This window comes from Polypterus senegalus, chromosome 3 (genome assembly GCF_016835505.1).
Source record: "Polypterus senegalus isolate Bchr_013 chromosome 3, ASM1683550v1, whole genome shotgun sequence".
NCBI classification, from domain to species: domain Eukaryota; kingdom Metazoa; phylum Chordata; class Cladistia; order Polypteriformes; family Polypteridae; genus Polypterus; species Polypterus senegalus.
Genome location: NC_053156.1, coordinates 155,240,783 through 155,257,089, shown reverse-complemented (window position 1 = coordinate 155,257,089; position 16,307 = coordinate 155,240,783). Strand labels below are relative to the sequence as shown.

General features: G+C 40.7%; 1 protein-coding gene across 2 annotated transcripts in view; it reads left to right on the top strand.

Annotated features, from left to right (window-relative positions):
* Window positions 1–5,120, top strand: part of LOC120525644 (cysteine-rich venom protein catrin-like) — a 29,344-nt gene extending 24,224 nt beyond the window's left edge. For both annotated transcript variants that reach the window (XM_039748111.1, XM_039748112.1), the window contains 2 exons: window positions 176–258; window positions 4,711–5,120. In XM_039748111.1, the coding sequence (XP_039604045.1) occupies window positions 176–258; window positions 4,711–4,835 (208 nt within the window). In that variant the 3' untranslated portion in view covers window positions 4,836–5,120. The remainder of the gene's footprint in view (window positions 1–175; window positions 259–4,710) is intronic.
* Window positions 5,121–16,307: the final 11,187 nt, after the last annotated feature.

The following is a 16,307-nucleotide window of genomic DNA, read 5'->3' as shown; positions in this document are numbered from 1 at the left end:
CTTTCACCAGTCTAAATTTCTTGGCTCAGTCAATGCACACGAGGAGTTTTCGCATTCTGCCCACATTATCGTGAGATCAGTCTATTGGTATTCCTTGTGCCAAGAACTTATTGTATAATATTAATGTCTGACTTTTTTTAAAAGCATAACAGGGATCTATCTGTTTTGCATGTAGAGGAAATACAAATGATGACACTCCATACAAAGAAGGAATGCCTTGTGCTGACTGCCTGGAGTCTTGTGAAGACAGACTGTGTAGTAAGTACTTTATTTAAATCAGTAAACCAATACTACACGGAGGCCTATTAGTTCACACAATTGAATGATAAATGAACTATTTCTCTTGGTCTCACTAAAACGATAACTTATTGGCGACAGGTTTACTAGAAGCTATGCTCATATCTTATACTTTCATGTTCTTATTGCACCATAAAATGACTTTATCCCTAATCTGGAAATTTCAGCTTAAATAAACACCCCACATTTATAAACATTATCTGCTAAGCATTTTGGCAGAGTAGTTTGTCATGATGGCTAAGCTTTACATTTTTATAAACAATGACACAACTCAAATTCCTAACTTATATACAGTAACTAATATCCTATTTTGATTTTCTTTACATTAACATATTATTTAATAAAATGTTTAGTGTTTAAAACCCTTTAAAAGGAATTGACTCATGCTGTTGCCAACACATCCAAAATGCTAAAGTTTGATCAAAAAAGAAAAAAAAACGGTCTCCGTGTATTTACTTCTGTGTATATTTATGAAGGTGGCACAGTGGGTAGCGTTGCCCCCTCACAGATCCAGTCTCTTGGATTCTAATCCCATGGCTTGATGTTGGCTATGTGGAGTTTGCAGGTTGTCTCTGTCTTTGCGTGAATTTTCTTTCATGTAGTCTGTTACCTTCCTATGCTCTGAAAAACATACTGGTCAGGTTAACTGGTGGTGATGGATAGGCTTGAGTGATGGGCTGGCATGACAGAATAGGCTGCCATCCCCTGTGGCCCTGAATTGTTTGAAGTGGGTATGAGAATTTTACATTGTATATTAATTAGCAGGACAGTGGTGTAGCAGCTAGTGTTGCTAATGAATACTTTGCCTAGCCCACTCATTCTATGAGCAGCATTTGCATGTTTTACCTATGTTCAAGGGAATTTTCCCAAGTACTCTGTTTTCCCTCTGTGCTCCAAAAACATGCAAGTTAGATTACTTGGCAACTCTAAATTAGTCTGTTTTGAATAAGTGTACCTAGCAATAAGTGGATATCCCATCCACAGTTTTTCCAGTTGTGTGATTAATCCTGCCTTTTTGGCTTCAGTTTATTAACGTTTCGTAATGTGAAAAGTAAGCTCCAAAAATCAAAGAATGTGTACTGTTATAAAAGTTCACGTAACTGACAGCAATTTGGCATGTGTTTAACATGTACACTATGAAAGGACTGTTCTTCAATGGGATTTAGTTAAAGGACTGCCATGGTGTTTTTATACTTTAAGACCAATAAATAGGCCTGGGTTTGCAAGGATATCAAAAAACCATTAGGTGGAGCTATAGTCAGGTATCCCTGATCCAAATAGAAACTAGCAGCTAAAATTAAAAAAAATTCCCCCATAACTGCTAACAAAAAAAGAATTCAAAAGGCATTTTTAACAAGAGAGACATTGAGCTTGGAGTCAAAAGAATAAGGAAAGGCCAAGGGCTTAACTGTTAGGAGGAACAGAAAGGTTGAAAAGGTGTGGGTGGAGTCTCCATAGTATGATATAGTGACGTGCACTCCATGTTGTTAGACAGGATGAAATGTGGAGACGTGGGTCTATTAGAGCTTTCAGGTTTATTTAGTGTTTTTTATTGTGTTGTTATTTTTTCCCTCGTTATTATTCTTCCTTTATTTGTAGGTTAATAGAATTGATATTGATGTGCAGAGTATTGTGTGTTTATTTTTCTGATAAAATGATAGTTTTTTACACATGTTTTGTTCTATTTTGTGTTCAAGAAAGATCAAGAACAATGCAGATGTTGTCAGTCAGTCATTAGCCAACCCGCTATATCCTAACACAGGGTCACGGGGGTCTGCTGGAGCCAATCCCAGCCAGCACAAGGAGCAAGGCAGAAACAAACCCCGGGCAGGGCGCCTGGCCACCGCAGGGCACATACACACACACAACCACACACCAAGCACACACTAGGATACAGATATTGTTTTAGAGTAACATATCTTTTTCAGCATTGTATTAATTTAAAGTTTAGCCCATGGAACTATCATGTAGGATCATAAATTAATGATTTTTTTAAAGAAACTCATTTGTATATGTTTAATGTTTATTTTATGTTCATATTCACTGCTTTTTGAGATATATTGTGCAACAGGATGTAGTACTGCCACCTGACATGCGAATACAGGAAAATTGATGTGAACAAAAGAAGATCATTCAACTTCCATCTACAAAACGTAACATCTTAGAAATGACTTGTGGTTTGGTTTCTGAGCTGTGATATTTTATTGATGGAGGTTGAATGTTCTTATTTTGCTCATATCAATTTCCTACAAGGAGTCCGGTTCCTCACCTAGTCTAGTAAAGTCAACTGGATGGGCACCACTTTGTGCATATATAAGGGTACCCTGGGATGAATTTTCTTGTGTTGCTGTGTTTATTATTTTTATTATCAAAATATTCCATTCTCACTTTATACTGGAAGGCTTTGACTATTTACCAGCAAAGTCCTAATCCCTGAGTATGTTGTCAATATTCTATCCATGTGAATAGACACATAAATAGATAGTTATGGATGAATGTATACTTTGATCGTATAAGGTAATGCAGGTCCCACAGATAAAGGCTGAGGTGCCAACCTGGCCATTTCCATTTAATTCAGTCATAGAAAATGTAACAGAAAAGGCCTCTATGCACACCAGTACAACCAACAAAAAGAAAAAATCTAAATTAGGAAAGCTGTCTGGCTAAGATAACAAGATTCATCTTTCTCAAGTTATAAGGAGCGTCATCCTACAGTGCAGTCTGTTCACAACTGACCATCTCCTTCTGGCGGCTGTGGACCTTATAAGTGGGAAACTAGAAGGGGCTGAGTTAATTGCCCTCACGGGGCATCTTCTCGGTACTGCGGATGAAAAAAAAGAGGAGAAGGTTAGTGCAAGCTTCTCCTCTCACCCCACGGTGGTAGTAACTGTTTCAGATGAGCCCGGTGGGTGATCCACAGATGCACATGAGTGACAGTGATGCATCCCTAATCGAAAAACAACAAGCAAGCAAATCAAAAATTTAACAAACAAGGGTGTTAATGGTTAGATAACAAGAGGATACTAGTTAAATGATGAGTAGTGTGCTTCATTTTCACATACTTAATATGTTGAATGATGAGCTCTCTTCTTCAGGACAGACTTGGACCAGCAATACACTACCGTATTACTCGACAAGAAAAAAAAATCTGGAATTGAACTGATGTCCCTGAAGTGACATGACAGCAACTCCCATAATGAACTCTGTATATCATAATAGTAAAAATGACAAAAGAAGAAAAATCCCAGACTTTGACCTCATGCAATAAATGTCAGACATTTCTTTCACAAAATTAATATCCCACCCAGATGGGCCCCCTCGCCCTGTGAACTCCACGGTATAATATACCGCCAGCAAGCTCAGAGGTAGGGCCTCACATTACATATACCAGATGAAAAGAAGATACTGTAAATTTTGACAGCCAAATGCTGGAATTATAGTTTTCTGCTAGCAATGTTTTTATATACTTTATAATAATTATCAGTGGACAAATACAATAAATCTGCTGTATGCTGTACAGTAAACATATATGCTTCATTTAGAAGAAATATAAAATACAAAGCTTTGCCAGCATAGGATCTTGTCAAACTAAACCTTCTGGACGATTTCCAGCCTTTGAAGATCGTCCTACACACAGCAACTACTGTAAACGGCAATTCTTCAAATGGAAGAAGGCTTTTCCATTGAAGTGGGATATGTGCACTGAGGTGATGTATGGATGGATATCTCAGTAAAGCTTCTGAATAGTCAGGAATGGCAGTCATTAGGCAGAGGTGAATAACTTAAATGTTAACCTGCAAGAAAAAGTTCAATTTATTCCATAAACTGTTTTACAACATTAGACCAGGGGATCAAGGGGATGGAAACCCCGTCAGAAATGGCTTAATATTTACGCTGAAAAGATCCATTTCTGTGAAGAAATTTCTCTATTTGTAATCTAGAGCTGCATCAGCATGCATCTGCAAAGGAAAAAAGTTAAATGTTATTCCCATTCTGAAAAGGAAAGAAGGTTAAAGCCACAACATTTATGTATGTTATATATGTGCATATGTTTTAGGCATTTAAAAGTATATTAGCATTGGGCAAAAGGCAGGAACCAAGGTTGCATAGGACACTAGTCAATCACTGTGTACTCACACTGGGTTTATTTAGATTTGCAAATCAACCTAACAAGCATGCCCTTGGGATATGTGAGGAAACCCACATGAAGAACACACCAATGCCATAAAGATAATGGTCGGCCAAAAACGGATGTGATTTACTCCTTGACACCAATGCAGATGGGATGTGCTTTGGTTGCCTGCATCCCAGTAGTAGAATTAAATAGGTTCTGAAATTGGATAATGGGTGGCATTTTGATTTTGAATAATTTGCTTTCTAATAGAAATTCACAAACATTCTCTTACTTGTTAGCCAATCCTTGCATATACCAGGACAAGTACAGCAACTGTGAAGAGGAGAGCAAAAAATATGGATGTGATGATTCCTTAAATGAAGACTGCCCAGCAACATGTAGCTGTGAAAATGAAATCAAATAGTTTTTTGAGCTGTTGGCAAGGCAGCACAACTGCTGTTACTATTTAGAAAACAATTGTAATGTAAATCATTTTTTATTTTTAAAGCCGAATTAAGAAGAATAGTAATTAAAATTGCAAATCAAGTACAAACTGATTTAATGGTGATCATGTACTACTTGTGATTGTGTTTACCTAGATGATTCAGTGTTGTAAAGCTAAATGTCTTTTCTGATGGAAAAATCACTTCACTAAAATGGAACATTTGAATAAGTAATTCTAAAATATACCAGCAATAAATCTTCTCCATATTTCAGATTGAAAACTGTGTTTTTTTCATTTCTTTTCCATTTTCTTTCTTTAAACTTCTTTCGTCATGTTACTGTCTGTATATAAACATTAAAAGTCCTTTAAATTTATGGCTGTGGCATTAAAAACTGACCCCTACCAGGATGAACCTTACAGAAAGCGGCATACAATGTAATGTTAGAGTGCTTTTTGTAGCTTATGATGGACACTGTGGACAGTGTTTTAAGATGCCTGGCTTGTCAATGTATAGTATAATAAAGAATTTCTCAGTACACTGTACATGTGACAATATTACTACTACTAGTACTTAAAAGATAAATTAAGAAGAGGAAAAACAAAACTATTTTTAAGTAATAAATCTTCTCACCAACTATCCACAAATATTCATTACTATCCAGTGAAATACTAATTTGTGATTGCTGCAATATATTTTTATTGTCCTGGTTTCAGCCTCTCGATGAATATGTTATTCAGGACATTTGGCTATTTAATAATTACTTTCATAATTATTGTGTGCAGCATCTTACTGTCTAAGGGATAATGTTGTACTTTGCACAAAAGAACGTGTAAAAGGAGACGTAACAACATGAAAGGGTAGGGCACCATTCTGGTGACCCCATAGGATTGTAGGTTTGTAAGAAAACAAAAGCAAGCAACAAGTTGCAGAAATGTCTTTTCGGATGTGAGTTCAAAATAGAACTAACTCAAAGATGGATGAACTGGCTGGTCATATGGCTTCCAAGCAGGAAGGGGCAGACAATTGTAGTGCAGTTGGAGGAAGAGAGAAGGCAATAGCACACAACGTGCAACTACCAACACCAGAACCCTGAAGCTTTCTCCCAAGATCATGTGCGTGACAAAGGTTTAAGCTTAGACATTTACTATAAGTTCACTTTATATATTTTTTTTTAAAACAGATTCTCTAAAGTCCTGTAAGCACCATCAAAACTGTAGGACACGGGTGGGCAACATCGATCCTGGAGGTCCTCAGGGCCTGCAGGTTTTTGTTCCAACCCAGTTTCTTAACGGGAAGTGAATTATTGCTAATGAAGGACTTACAGCTCAAGTGACGTTTTTCTGCTTCATTTTAGTGGTCTCGCTTGTTAAGGTTCCACTCCCTTAATTGATTATTTCAGTCATAAACAGCTGCATTCCCTGTGTTTTTAATGGGTCCTTATTGGTAATAAGATGCAAATGACAAAGGAACCAGCAGTTCTCCATCTGACTTGTTTACATTTACACCTGTGTGGATTCATCTTGAACTATTAGGTTTAATAAAACACTTAAGAGGAAAATGTGACAGACTGGAAATTATACATTTTAGGGTTTAAATCATTTGGATGATTTCCTTGGAAAGAAACAAAATCTTCGATATAAGAGCATTACATTGCAGATTAACAAGCCATAAAATTAAATAAAGTCTGAGATTGGCAAGGATTGGTTTCTAATTAAGCAATTGGGTTGGAATAAAAACCTGCAGCCACTGTGGACCTCCAGGACCCATGTTGCCTAACTCTGCTGTAGGGCTTTTTCTTGGTCTTTGAGATTTACAGTAGTTCTTATACTTGAACTATTAAATGGGAATGCCTTGTTAATGTTGATATGTAGTTACCAACCTGACATTCATTGCAGAATCAGTCACAGTGGTTGTAGAATATGCAAACGTTTGGGAGCAATTTAGTGTTCATTTAATTTAACGTACAGATTGTTAGGATCTGGGAGAATCTGGACAACCTACAGAAAAACCATACAGATACAGGAAAATGTGCAAGCTCCACACAGATGGAGACCTGGCCTGAGCTTCAACCTGGGATTCTGGATTATGTAAGGAGTCAGTGCTGCACCACTGTATGGCTATAATCACCTTGTTCAGCCAAACTATTGGCTGTTAGTTTGACTCCACTTGTCACAGCATTGCACCCATTCCATTCTTTCTCTTGGCATCCTTCTCCATTTAGGCCCCATCCATTTTTGTATCTTGTCGTCCCATAAAAGTAGTCGTCCTTCGAGTGGTCACTTCCTCTACCGTTGGTACCACTCGGCAACTGCACGCGTCCACCTATAGTTGTTTAGTCATGAGACATGTCCTGCCCATCTGAGTTTGCTTTGCTGGTACTCCATGATTACATCTTTCACTCCATGTCTTTCCCTGATCTCCTCGTTCTGGATGTGATCTCTTAATGAGATTCTAAGCACTGACTGTTCCATGGCCTGCTATGGAGTTGCTATGATCAGCCGTTGCTCTTCCCTTTTTCTTTGCAGCTATAATTCTAAGGGAATGCATTAACAACACTTGTATGTCAAAGAAGGCGCAACAAGCAGATCTGAGAGTACAATATCTTTACTTCCTTTAATAAAAGCATGAAACAAAGAATTTATAAAACCCAAGAGCACCCTGCTGGGATGCTGTGTCTAACTAATAAGATAATAATATCTACAAAATAGACAGAGGTGATAATACCACCATAAATCATGGAAAGAAACTCATAGGACAGTGATACAATATTTCTCTTTCAGTTCTATTCAGCTCTATTTCAGTTTGTCTGTCTCTGCCTAAGACGTATAGTCAGTAATTTTTTTTTTGTCTTCATTTATTCTCGATAATCTTTCTATTGTATTACATTGTTTTCTCCACACATTTTATAAACTGAGATGAAGAAAATAAATGAAGTTTCATTAAATAACGAAGTAAACAAAGCTGAAATTAGGGTAGTGTGTCAGCATTAAATGAACTTGTATATACAGTAACATAATTCAGAAGTGACAGGCAGTTGATTCCAGCGTCACTAGATGGCACTCAGTATCTTCTTCTTATTATAAAGCTGCACTTTCTCATTGGTAGAATGCTGGATCTTCTTTAATAAACATTGCAAACTGAACATGCCATCCTTTCTTCTAGCTTGTAATACATATGGAAAACTGTCCTGGGCTGAATATAATTTTTATAAAAATTACTGTGCTGTATTTTGCAAAATTATAATGAATATTTGCAGTATAACACCTAAAGTGACTTGTAGTTTCTTAGGCTACCTGCTTAATTAACAGCAGTGGTCTTCACAAACAGTCAAGGATGTGGGCAGTGTGAAAGGTGCTATATCAGCTCCGACCCGACACAGACTGATAGCAGAGGCACATATAAAACCAACCAGAAAGATTTATTTTCTTCAGCTGAGTTCCACATTTTCCCCGTGTCCCTCAGCCCTAACACAGTCCCAAAACACACCACAATAACGCAAAACACCACCACAAACACTCTTCTTTCTCCTCCACTCCTCCAAGGCAGCTTTGTCCTCCTCATCCAGACTCTGGCGCCCTGAGTTGTGACCGCAGGCTCCTTTTATAGCCCACCCAGAAGTGCTTCAGGTGATAATTAACCTAATTAAGGCTGCACTTCCGGCTGTGGCTGTGTTATCGCCCACACATGCCCAGGAAGCCTTGCAGCTCCCCCTGGCGGTGGCCACAGAACCCAACAGGGATGAGCTCTGAAGTCCCATGCCTGTGGCCCGAATGCAATCCAGTGGGGCTGCTACCAAGTGTTCTGGGGACATAGCGTGGATCCCATGGCTGCTCCCCCGGCTATAATGTCAAAGGGGTGTCCCAGCTGTCCGCCACAGCAGGTATTGTAAGAACAGGGTTATAAGTAAGGGAAGACCAAATATGTCCACCAGCCTTAGTGAAATGTATCAGTTAATCCATTATGTAACCAAATTTGATCTATTAGCATGTTACACTTGGGACAGATGACTTTCACAAAAGTAAAGTTCTTAAACCTTAAATCAGAAAAATTGATGACAGCAGGGAAACAAAAAGGGTCCAAGCAGAGATTGGCCTTAAACAGACATGGGTTTGAAGCACAAAAGAAATGAGCTAACAAAAAACTGGCAAAAATATAAGCCAGAAGAGCAAACTTTTATTGTGATTTGTTTGAAGAAGGCAAAGATGGAAATATTCAGACTTTTTAACTCGAGCTCCTCCAGCCTGATGATGTTGCAAGTGAAACATCAACAAAATGATGTCACTAGCAATGTATGCAAGTGTCACAAATATGATGGTGACGCCTGTGGAAGTCCACACACAAATTACTGTCTGCTGCTGACAAAGGCAAACTAAATCGTCCTGTTGTGATGTTACCAGTACAGCATTAAAATAATGATAGAAATAATTAATAAGCATGTTTTAGTGCAAAACCGTTTCTAATATGTTCCAAACACTCAGGGTCACAAAGACTGCAAGGCCATCCCAGTTGCAATGGATATAAGCCAAAAACCAGACCTGGACAGGACATCAAACTGTTAAATGCAACCCTCTTGTGCCCACCATGTTTAGTCATGCCAGGCCAGGTTAGAGTTGCCATTCAACCTAATGGTTGTGGGATAATAAGAGCAACTAAAGCAAGCACCCATCCAAAAATCTAAAGGAACATGGTTCTAGCTTAAAAGGCGTTACTGATTACTGGGGGTTTGGTGTCAGTTAAAGTAGCCATGCTTATGCACACTATTAATAAAGACAAATTTAAAAATTACTCAAATAAAGCTGAGCAGTTTACAGTAACAATTTGTTCTCTGGCCTTAAGACATATTTTTAACAACATTCTAAACAAAGTAGCTTCTAAGAGTACTAATGGTGTGTAGGCACTTGGTAGCTGGACGAGATCCACCAATATCTACTGAGCTATCCAGTAGTTAGTGAGTTGCTGAAGCTCTCACTTCATTAGACACATAAACGTCTTAATTGCATTCATATCTGTGCCCTTTTCTCTAGCTTGGCTGTAAATTAAATATTATACCACCTGAATTCCTCTTATTTACATAGACATAATAACTTAGGAAACAATAACACTAGTATAAAACTTATAACTAAATAACACTTTACATCATTAATGTAACTCACGTCACCACTCTGACACAGAATGTTGAAATGTTACAGTTGCTATAATGAAAATCTTGATAAAGCCATTAAAAAGAAGTCCTAATATGTCGTGTCTGGGTCAGCATGTACAAAATAGCAAGAGGGCTTTCCCTGTCTACTGGACATTTCAGATAAGTAAATGGAAAATACATGTGCTTGTATGATAAGGTGCCCCATTCCAGAGTACAGTGGTCTTATCAATTGTAACAGTTCTTCAGCGCAGCAAATTTTCAAACTGTTAGTTTCAGTTGAAGTAAGTTGTTTTTTTTTTAATGAATTTAAAGTATGACTTCAGTCTAACTGACAGGCAAAGACTAGATGGTGTAATGGCTGCCCGGCTTTGCAAACCATCTTCCTGTTTCTCATTCCTTGTTCTTGTATCTTTCTATAGGGAATATTTCAGGCTAAGCTGGTGTCTCATTAATGGAGAACATGAAAACTCCTTTACATTATTTTCAACTAGCTGAAATACCCAGCATTGCCCAGGAGGAAAATAAAGTTTTTTTTTTAATTGATTGAGAAAACATAATAAAAAAAAACACAACTTTAAAAATAAAAATGAACAAACAATAAACCTGAGTTCACTTCCCAGGTCCTACCTGCATGGAGTTTGCATGTTCTCCCCATGTCTGCATGGGTTTTTTGCAGTGGGCTGGCGTCCTGCCCGGGGTTTGTTTCCTGCCTTGCGCCCTGTGTTGGCTGGGATTGGCTCCAGCAGACCCCCGTGACCCTGTAGTTAGGATATAGCAGGTTGGAGAATGGATGGATGGATAAAGACTCACTAATGTGCTTGTCTTGCGGTGTTGTATGTATGTTATCATCCAGTTGATGCTCGGAGCCGGTCAACTATACTTAATTTGAAAAGCAACAGGGGAACAGTGGTGCTCAAACATAAAGAATGCTGGCAGCCACCTCCAGTTCGCCTTCATGTTTTTTTTAATTGTTTGAGAAAAATATAATTAAAAAAATACAATGTTAAACATAAAAATAAATTAACAAACAATAAAGATTTACTAATGTCCTTGTCTTGCGGTCTTGTATGTATGTTATCATCTAGTTGATGCACGGAACCGGCCAACTCTATTTAATTTGAAAAGCAACAGAGGTGCTGTGCTGCTTAAAAATAAAGAATGCTGGCAGTCGCCTGGTATATAGTAACTGTGTAAGCAGAAAGTAGAAAGTATTTAAATCGTCAGAACTACTCTGGGCATCTCTCTTCTAGAAGGATTCATGTTGCTGAAGTGTTCGTATCTGGTGGTCGTTCCAAGTGACAACTGTATGATAACATGCATACAAGACTGCAAGATCACCCCCACTCTACCCAGAAGGCGGTGGGTTAGGGCTGATTTCACCCTACAGTATTTTTAGTCGACCAATGAGGAACATGTGTACCAAGTTTTATGAAAATCGCTCCAGCCGTTCGGACGTGATGCTGGAACATCCATCCATCCATCCATCCATCCTCTTCCGCTTATCCGAGGTCGGGTCGGGGGTAGCAGCTTAAGCAGAGAGGCCCAGACTTCCTCTCCCCGGCCACTTCTTCCAGCTCTTCCGGGAGAATCCCATGCTCCCAGGCCAGCCGGGAGACATAGTCCCTCCAGCGTGTCCTGGGTCTTCCCCGGGCCTCCTCCCGGTTGGACGTGCCGAACACCTCACCAGGGAGGCGTCCAGGAGGCATCCTGATCAGATGCCCGAGCCACCTTATCTGACTCCTCTCGATGTAGAGGAGCTCTACTCTGAGCCCCTCCCGGATGACTGAGCTTCTCACCCTGTCTTTAAGGGAAAGCCCAGACACCCTGCGGAGGAAACTCATTTCAGCCGCTTGTATTCGCGATCTCGTTCTTTCGGTCACTACCCATAGCTCATGACCATAGGTGAGGGTAGGAGCGTAGATTGACTGGTAAATTGAGACCACGACAGACCGATGCAGAGCCCGCATCACTGCGGATGCCGCACCGATCCGCCTGTCGATCTCACGCTCCATTCTTCCCTCACTCGTGAACAAGACCCCGAGATACTTGAACTCCTCCACTTGGGGCAGGATCTCTCCTCCAACCCTGAGAGGGCACTCCACCCTTTTCCGGCTGAGGACCATGCTCGGATTTGGAGGTGCTGATTCTCATCCCAGCCGCTTCACACTCAGCTGCGAACCGATCCAGAGAGAGCTGAAGATCACGGCCTGATGAAGCAAACAGGACAACATCATCTGCAAAAGCAGTGACCCAATCCTGAGTCCACCAAACCGACCCCTTCAACACCCTGGCTGCGCTTAGAAATTCTGTCCATAAAAGTTATGAACAGAATCTGTGACAAAGGGCAGCCCTGGCGGAGTCCAACTCTCACTGGAAACGGGCTGACTTACTGCCGCAATGCGGACCAAGCTCTGACACCGGTTGTACAGAGACCAACAGCTCTTATCAGGGGTCCGTACCCCATACTCCCGAGCACCCCCACAGGATTCCCGAGGGACACGGTCGAATGCCTTTTCCAAGTCCACAAAACACATGTAGACCGGTCGGGCAAACTCCCATGCACCCTCCAGGACTCTGCTAAGGGTGAAGAGCTGGTCCACTGTTCGCGACCAGGACTAAAACCACACTGTTCCTCCTGAATCCGAGGTTCACTATCCGACGGACCCTCCTCTCCAGAACCCCGAATAGACTTTTCCAGGGAGGCTGAGGAGTGTGATCCCTCTATAGTTGGAACACACCCTCCGTCCCCTTTTAAAGAGGGGACCACCACCCCGGTCTGCCAATCCAGAGGCACTGTCCCGATGTCCATGCGATGTTGCAGAGACGTGTCAACCAAGACAGTCCTACAATATCCAGAGCCTTAAGGAACTCCGGGCGTATCTCATCCACCCCCGGGGCCCTGCCACCAAGGAGTTTTTTGACCACCTCGGTGACTTCAGTCCCAGAGATGGGAGAGCCCACCTCAGAGTCCCCAGGCTCTGCTTCCTCATTGGAAGGCATGTTAGTGGGATTGAGGAGGTCTTCAAGTACCTCCCACCACCCACAACGCCCGAAGTCGAGGTCAGCAGCGCACCATCCCCACCATATACGGTGTTGACACTGCACTGCTTCCCCCTCCTGAGACGCCGGACGGTGGACCAGAATCTCCTCGAAGCCGTCCAAAGTCGCTCTCCATGGCCTCTCAAACTCCTCCCATGCCCGAAGTTTTGCCTCAGCAACAACCGCCGCTTCGCTTAGCCTGCCGGTACCTATCAGCTGCCTCCAGAGACCCACAGGACAAAAAAGTCCTATAGGACTCCTTTTTCAGCTTGACGGCATCCCTCACCGCGTGTCCACCAACGGGTTCGGGATTGCCGCCACGACAGGCACCACCACCTTGCGGCCACAGCTCCGTCAGCCGCCTCAACAATAGAGGCACGGAACATGGCCCATTCGACTCAATGTCCCCACCTCCCTCGGGACGGGTTGAAGTTCTGCCGGAGGTGGGAGTTGAAGCTACTTCTGACAGGGGACTCTGCCAGCCGCTCCCAGCAGACCCTCACAACACGTTTGGGCCTACCAGGTCTGACCGGCATCTTCCCCACCATCGAAGCCAACTCACCACCAGGTGGTGATCAGTTGACAGCTCTGCCCCTCTCTTCACCCGAGTGTCCAAGACATATGGCCGCAAGTCCGACGACACGACCACAAAGTCGATCATCGACCTGAGGCCTAGGGTGTCCTGGTGTCAAGTGCACATATGAACACCCTTATGCTGTTTGGTCTGCTCTCAATTGTTAATTAAATGGGGAGACCCGACTGGTGCCATAGCATTTATTTTGGGTTTAATGTCATACCTAGACCCGAGTTCGGTTCGCATGTCCACCCTGTGTGGTGTTTGCATGTTCTCCCCGTGTCTGTGTGGGTTTCCTCCGGGTACTCCGGTTTCCTCCCACAGGCCAAAGACATGCAGGTTAGGTGCATTGGCGATCCTAAATTGTCCCTAGTGTGTGCCTGGTGTGTGTGTGTGTGTGTGTGCCCTGCGGTGGGCTGGCGCCCTGCCCGGGGTTTGTTACTTGCCTTGTGTCCTGTGTTGGCTGAGACTGGCTCCAGAAGACCCCTGTGACCCTGTAGTTAGGATATAGCAGGTTGGATAATGGATGGATGAATGTCATATCTTGCACAACCACATTGTGTAGCAGTAATTCAGATTTATAATGCTTGGCCACCTAATAATACAAGCAACAGTCACCTCTAACAGTAGGGAATGCATTCAAGAAATGAGGCATCCTCCATTCAGCTGTCTTGTTCAATAAATCTTCTACTGTATATTAAAGCAGTTTACATGATAAAGTCATTTATGGTCTCTTCAGTATAAACGCAACATTCTCAACTATTTAGTTATGCCATCAGTTTAATTGCCTATTCTCTTGGGAAAAATACAAGATGATAAGAGAAAGGAAATTACATTACCCACCCTAAAAAATGTACAAAGTAGTAATCACAAGTGATCTAGGAATTCAAACGATTGCCAAAATGGCAAGCATTAATGCTGTATGTTTATATTGCTTCATTAACTAACCTGAACTGGAAAATGTTAAAGTTTTCCAAATATGATGCACTTTGATTAATATTTTTTTTTCAGTTTAAAACCTAATAAAGTGTTCACTGTACTTCACTGTATCACCGTAAACCATTTAGAAAAACAGTTGGTTCTGCTCCTGATTTTCTTTTGCTCTCCCACATATGTTTAGGGTTAATACAACAGACATTCAGAAGACCACATGATCATACAGCAGTGCAAAGTGCACCGAACAATACTGTATATAAATATTATTTTTACCTTTGTTTCTAGTTATACAGACATTATTTCCATTTTTGTTCCTGCTTCACTTCAGAACATTAGAAGATTATCAAGAAGAGGCATATATACAGACCCTCATTCTGTTTAGGATGTAAATGCTAAATCTGCAAATCTGCTAAAAATATAAAATTAAAAAAAATTGTATATCATATCAATTGTGATCATTTTTAAATAGTTGTGCCACAGTAAAAACAAAAATAAAATAATGAGTTCAGTTTGAGTTCCCTGTTTTAAATTTTGTATATGCACTGATTATATCCTGCAGCCAGTTTAGTAGAACTGAAAATTAGAATTTGGAAGAGTGACAGGAATGGAAAATAAAAATGTTTTTATCTGAATGCAACGCTGGTGGAAGTTTCCTTAAATTGTCTTGCAGACGACCTCATTAGTGACCTGGAGGCACTGCCCAAGCTTGCCATGATGCAGAACCAATGTCACAGGATGTAGTTAGGAAAATCAAGTTTCAGGAAGTACAGTGAATTAATGCCTCTTTTTTCTTTAAACTCTGTAAAAGGCAGTCCTGATTCCAAAACAGGTGTCTGCAGCTAGTTTTCACTAACCCAGGCACTCATTTGTTCAAACATATCACAAAATTAAATATACATTTTGAATGACACCATATTTAATATTCATATTTTTAAGTTAGTAAAATATCAAATGAAAATGCCTTCAATTGAATCCTTTTGCAGACTCATACTGTAATCATGAGTGTAATATAAACAGATAATAAAACACCAGACAAAGCTTGCACTGCCTCCCACTTCAAGCCTGTCATTCCCTGGCAATAAAGACCCAACTGCATGTTAAAGGCCAAGGCCTGCAAGCACTCCTACCATTCATGTCTCAACTACACTCATGTGGGATGTTGCCCTCCTCAGATGCTTTTGGTTGATGTACAATACCATTCATCGAGGTGATCCTGTTTAGACACTCCTCCTTCCCAACACTGTACCACAACATTACAGCTTTAGTTTGCCTCGCCTCTCATTCTCAATCAGTGAAATATGTTTGAAGAGACCGGACTTGCTGGTAACCAAGTTAAAAAAGACCACGTTTAGTTAAATGTAATGGTAGTAAGGGAAGGAATCCACATCATTACAGGTTACAAGAACCAATAGTAAAACTTTAGGTACTGCAAAAATGCATCTATTACACATTTACTCTTATGTGACAGGACCTTACCAAAGGCTTCTTTTGGTCTTCATAACACTTTATTTTATATAATAAATCTCTGAACAGGGTGGCATTTTAACATGATGATAAAATGACTTAATATGAAGTATTCACAGGTCTTATACTAATTAGGTAATATCAGGAAAAATGCCACCCTGGACCACTCCAAAGTGTTAAGTCAGTCACGTTGCAGTGATGAATAAACACTTGTTTACATAAGAGTAAGTGATAGATGCATTTTTTGCAGTACCTAAACTAAAAGTGTTACCGAACCAGTTAAAGCTATGTTCA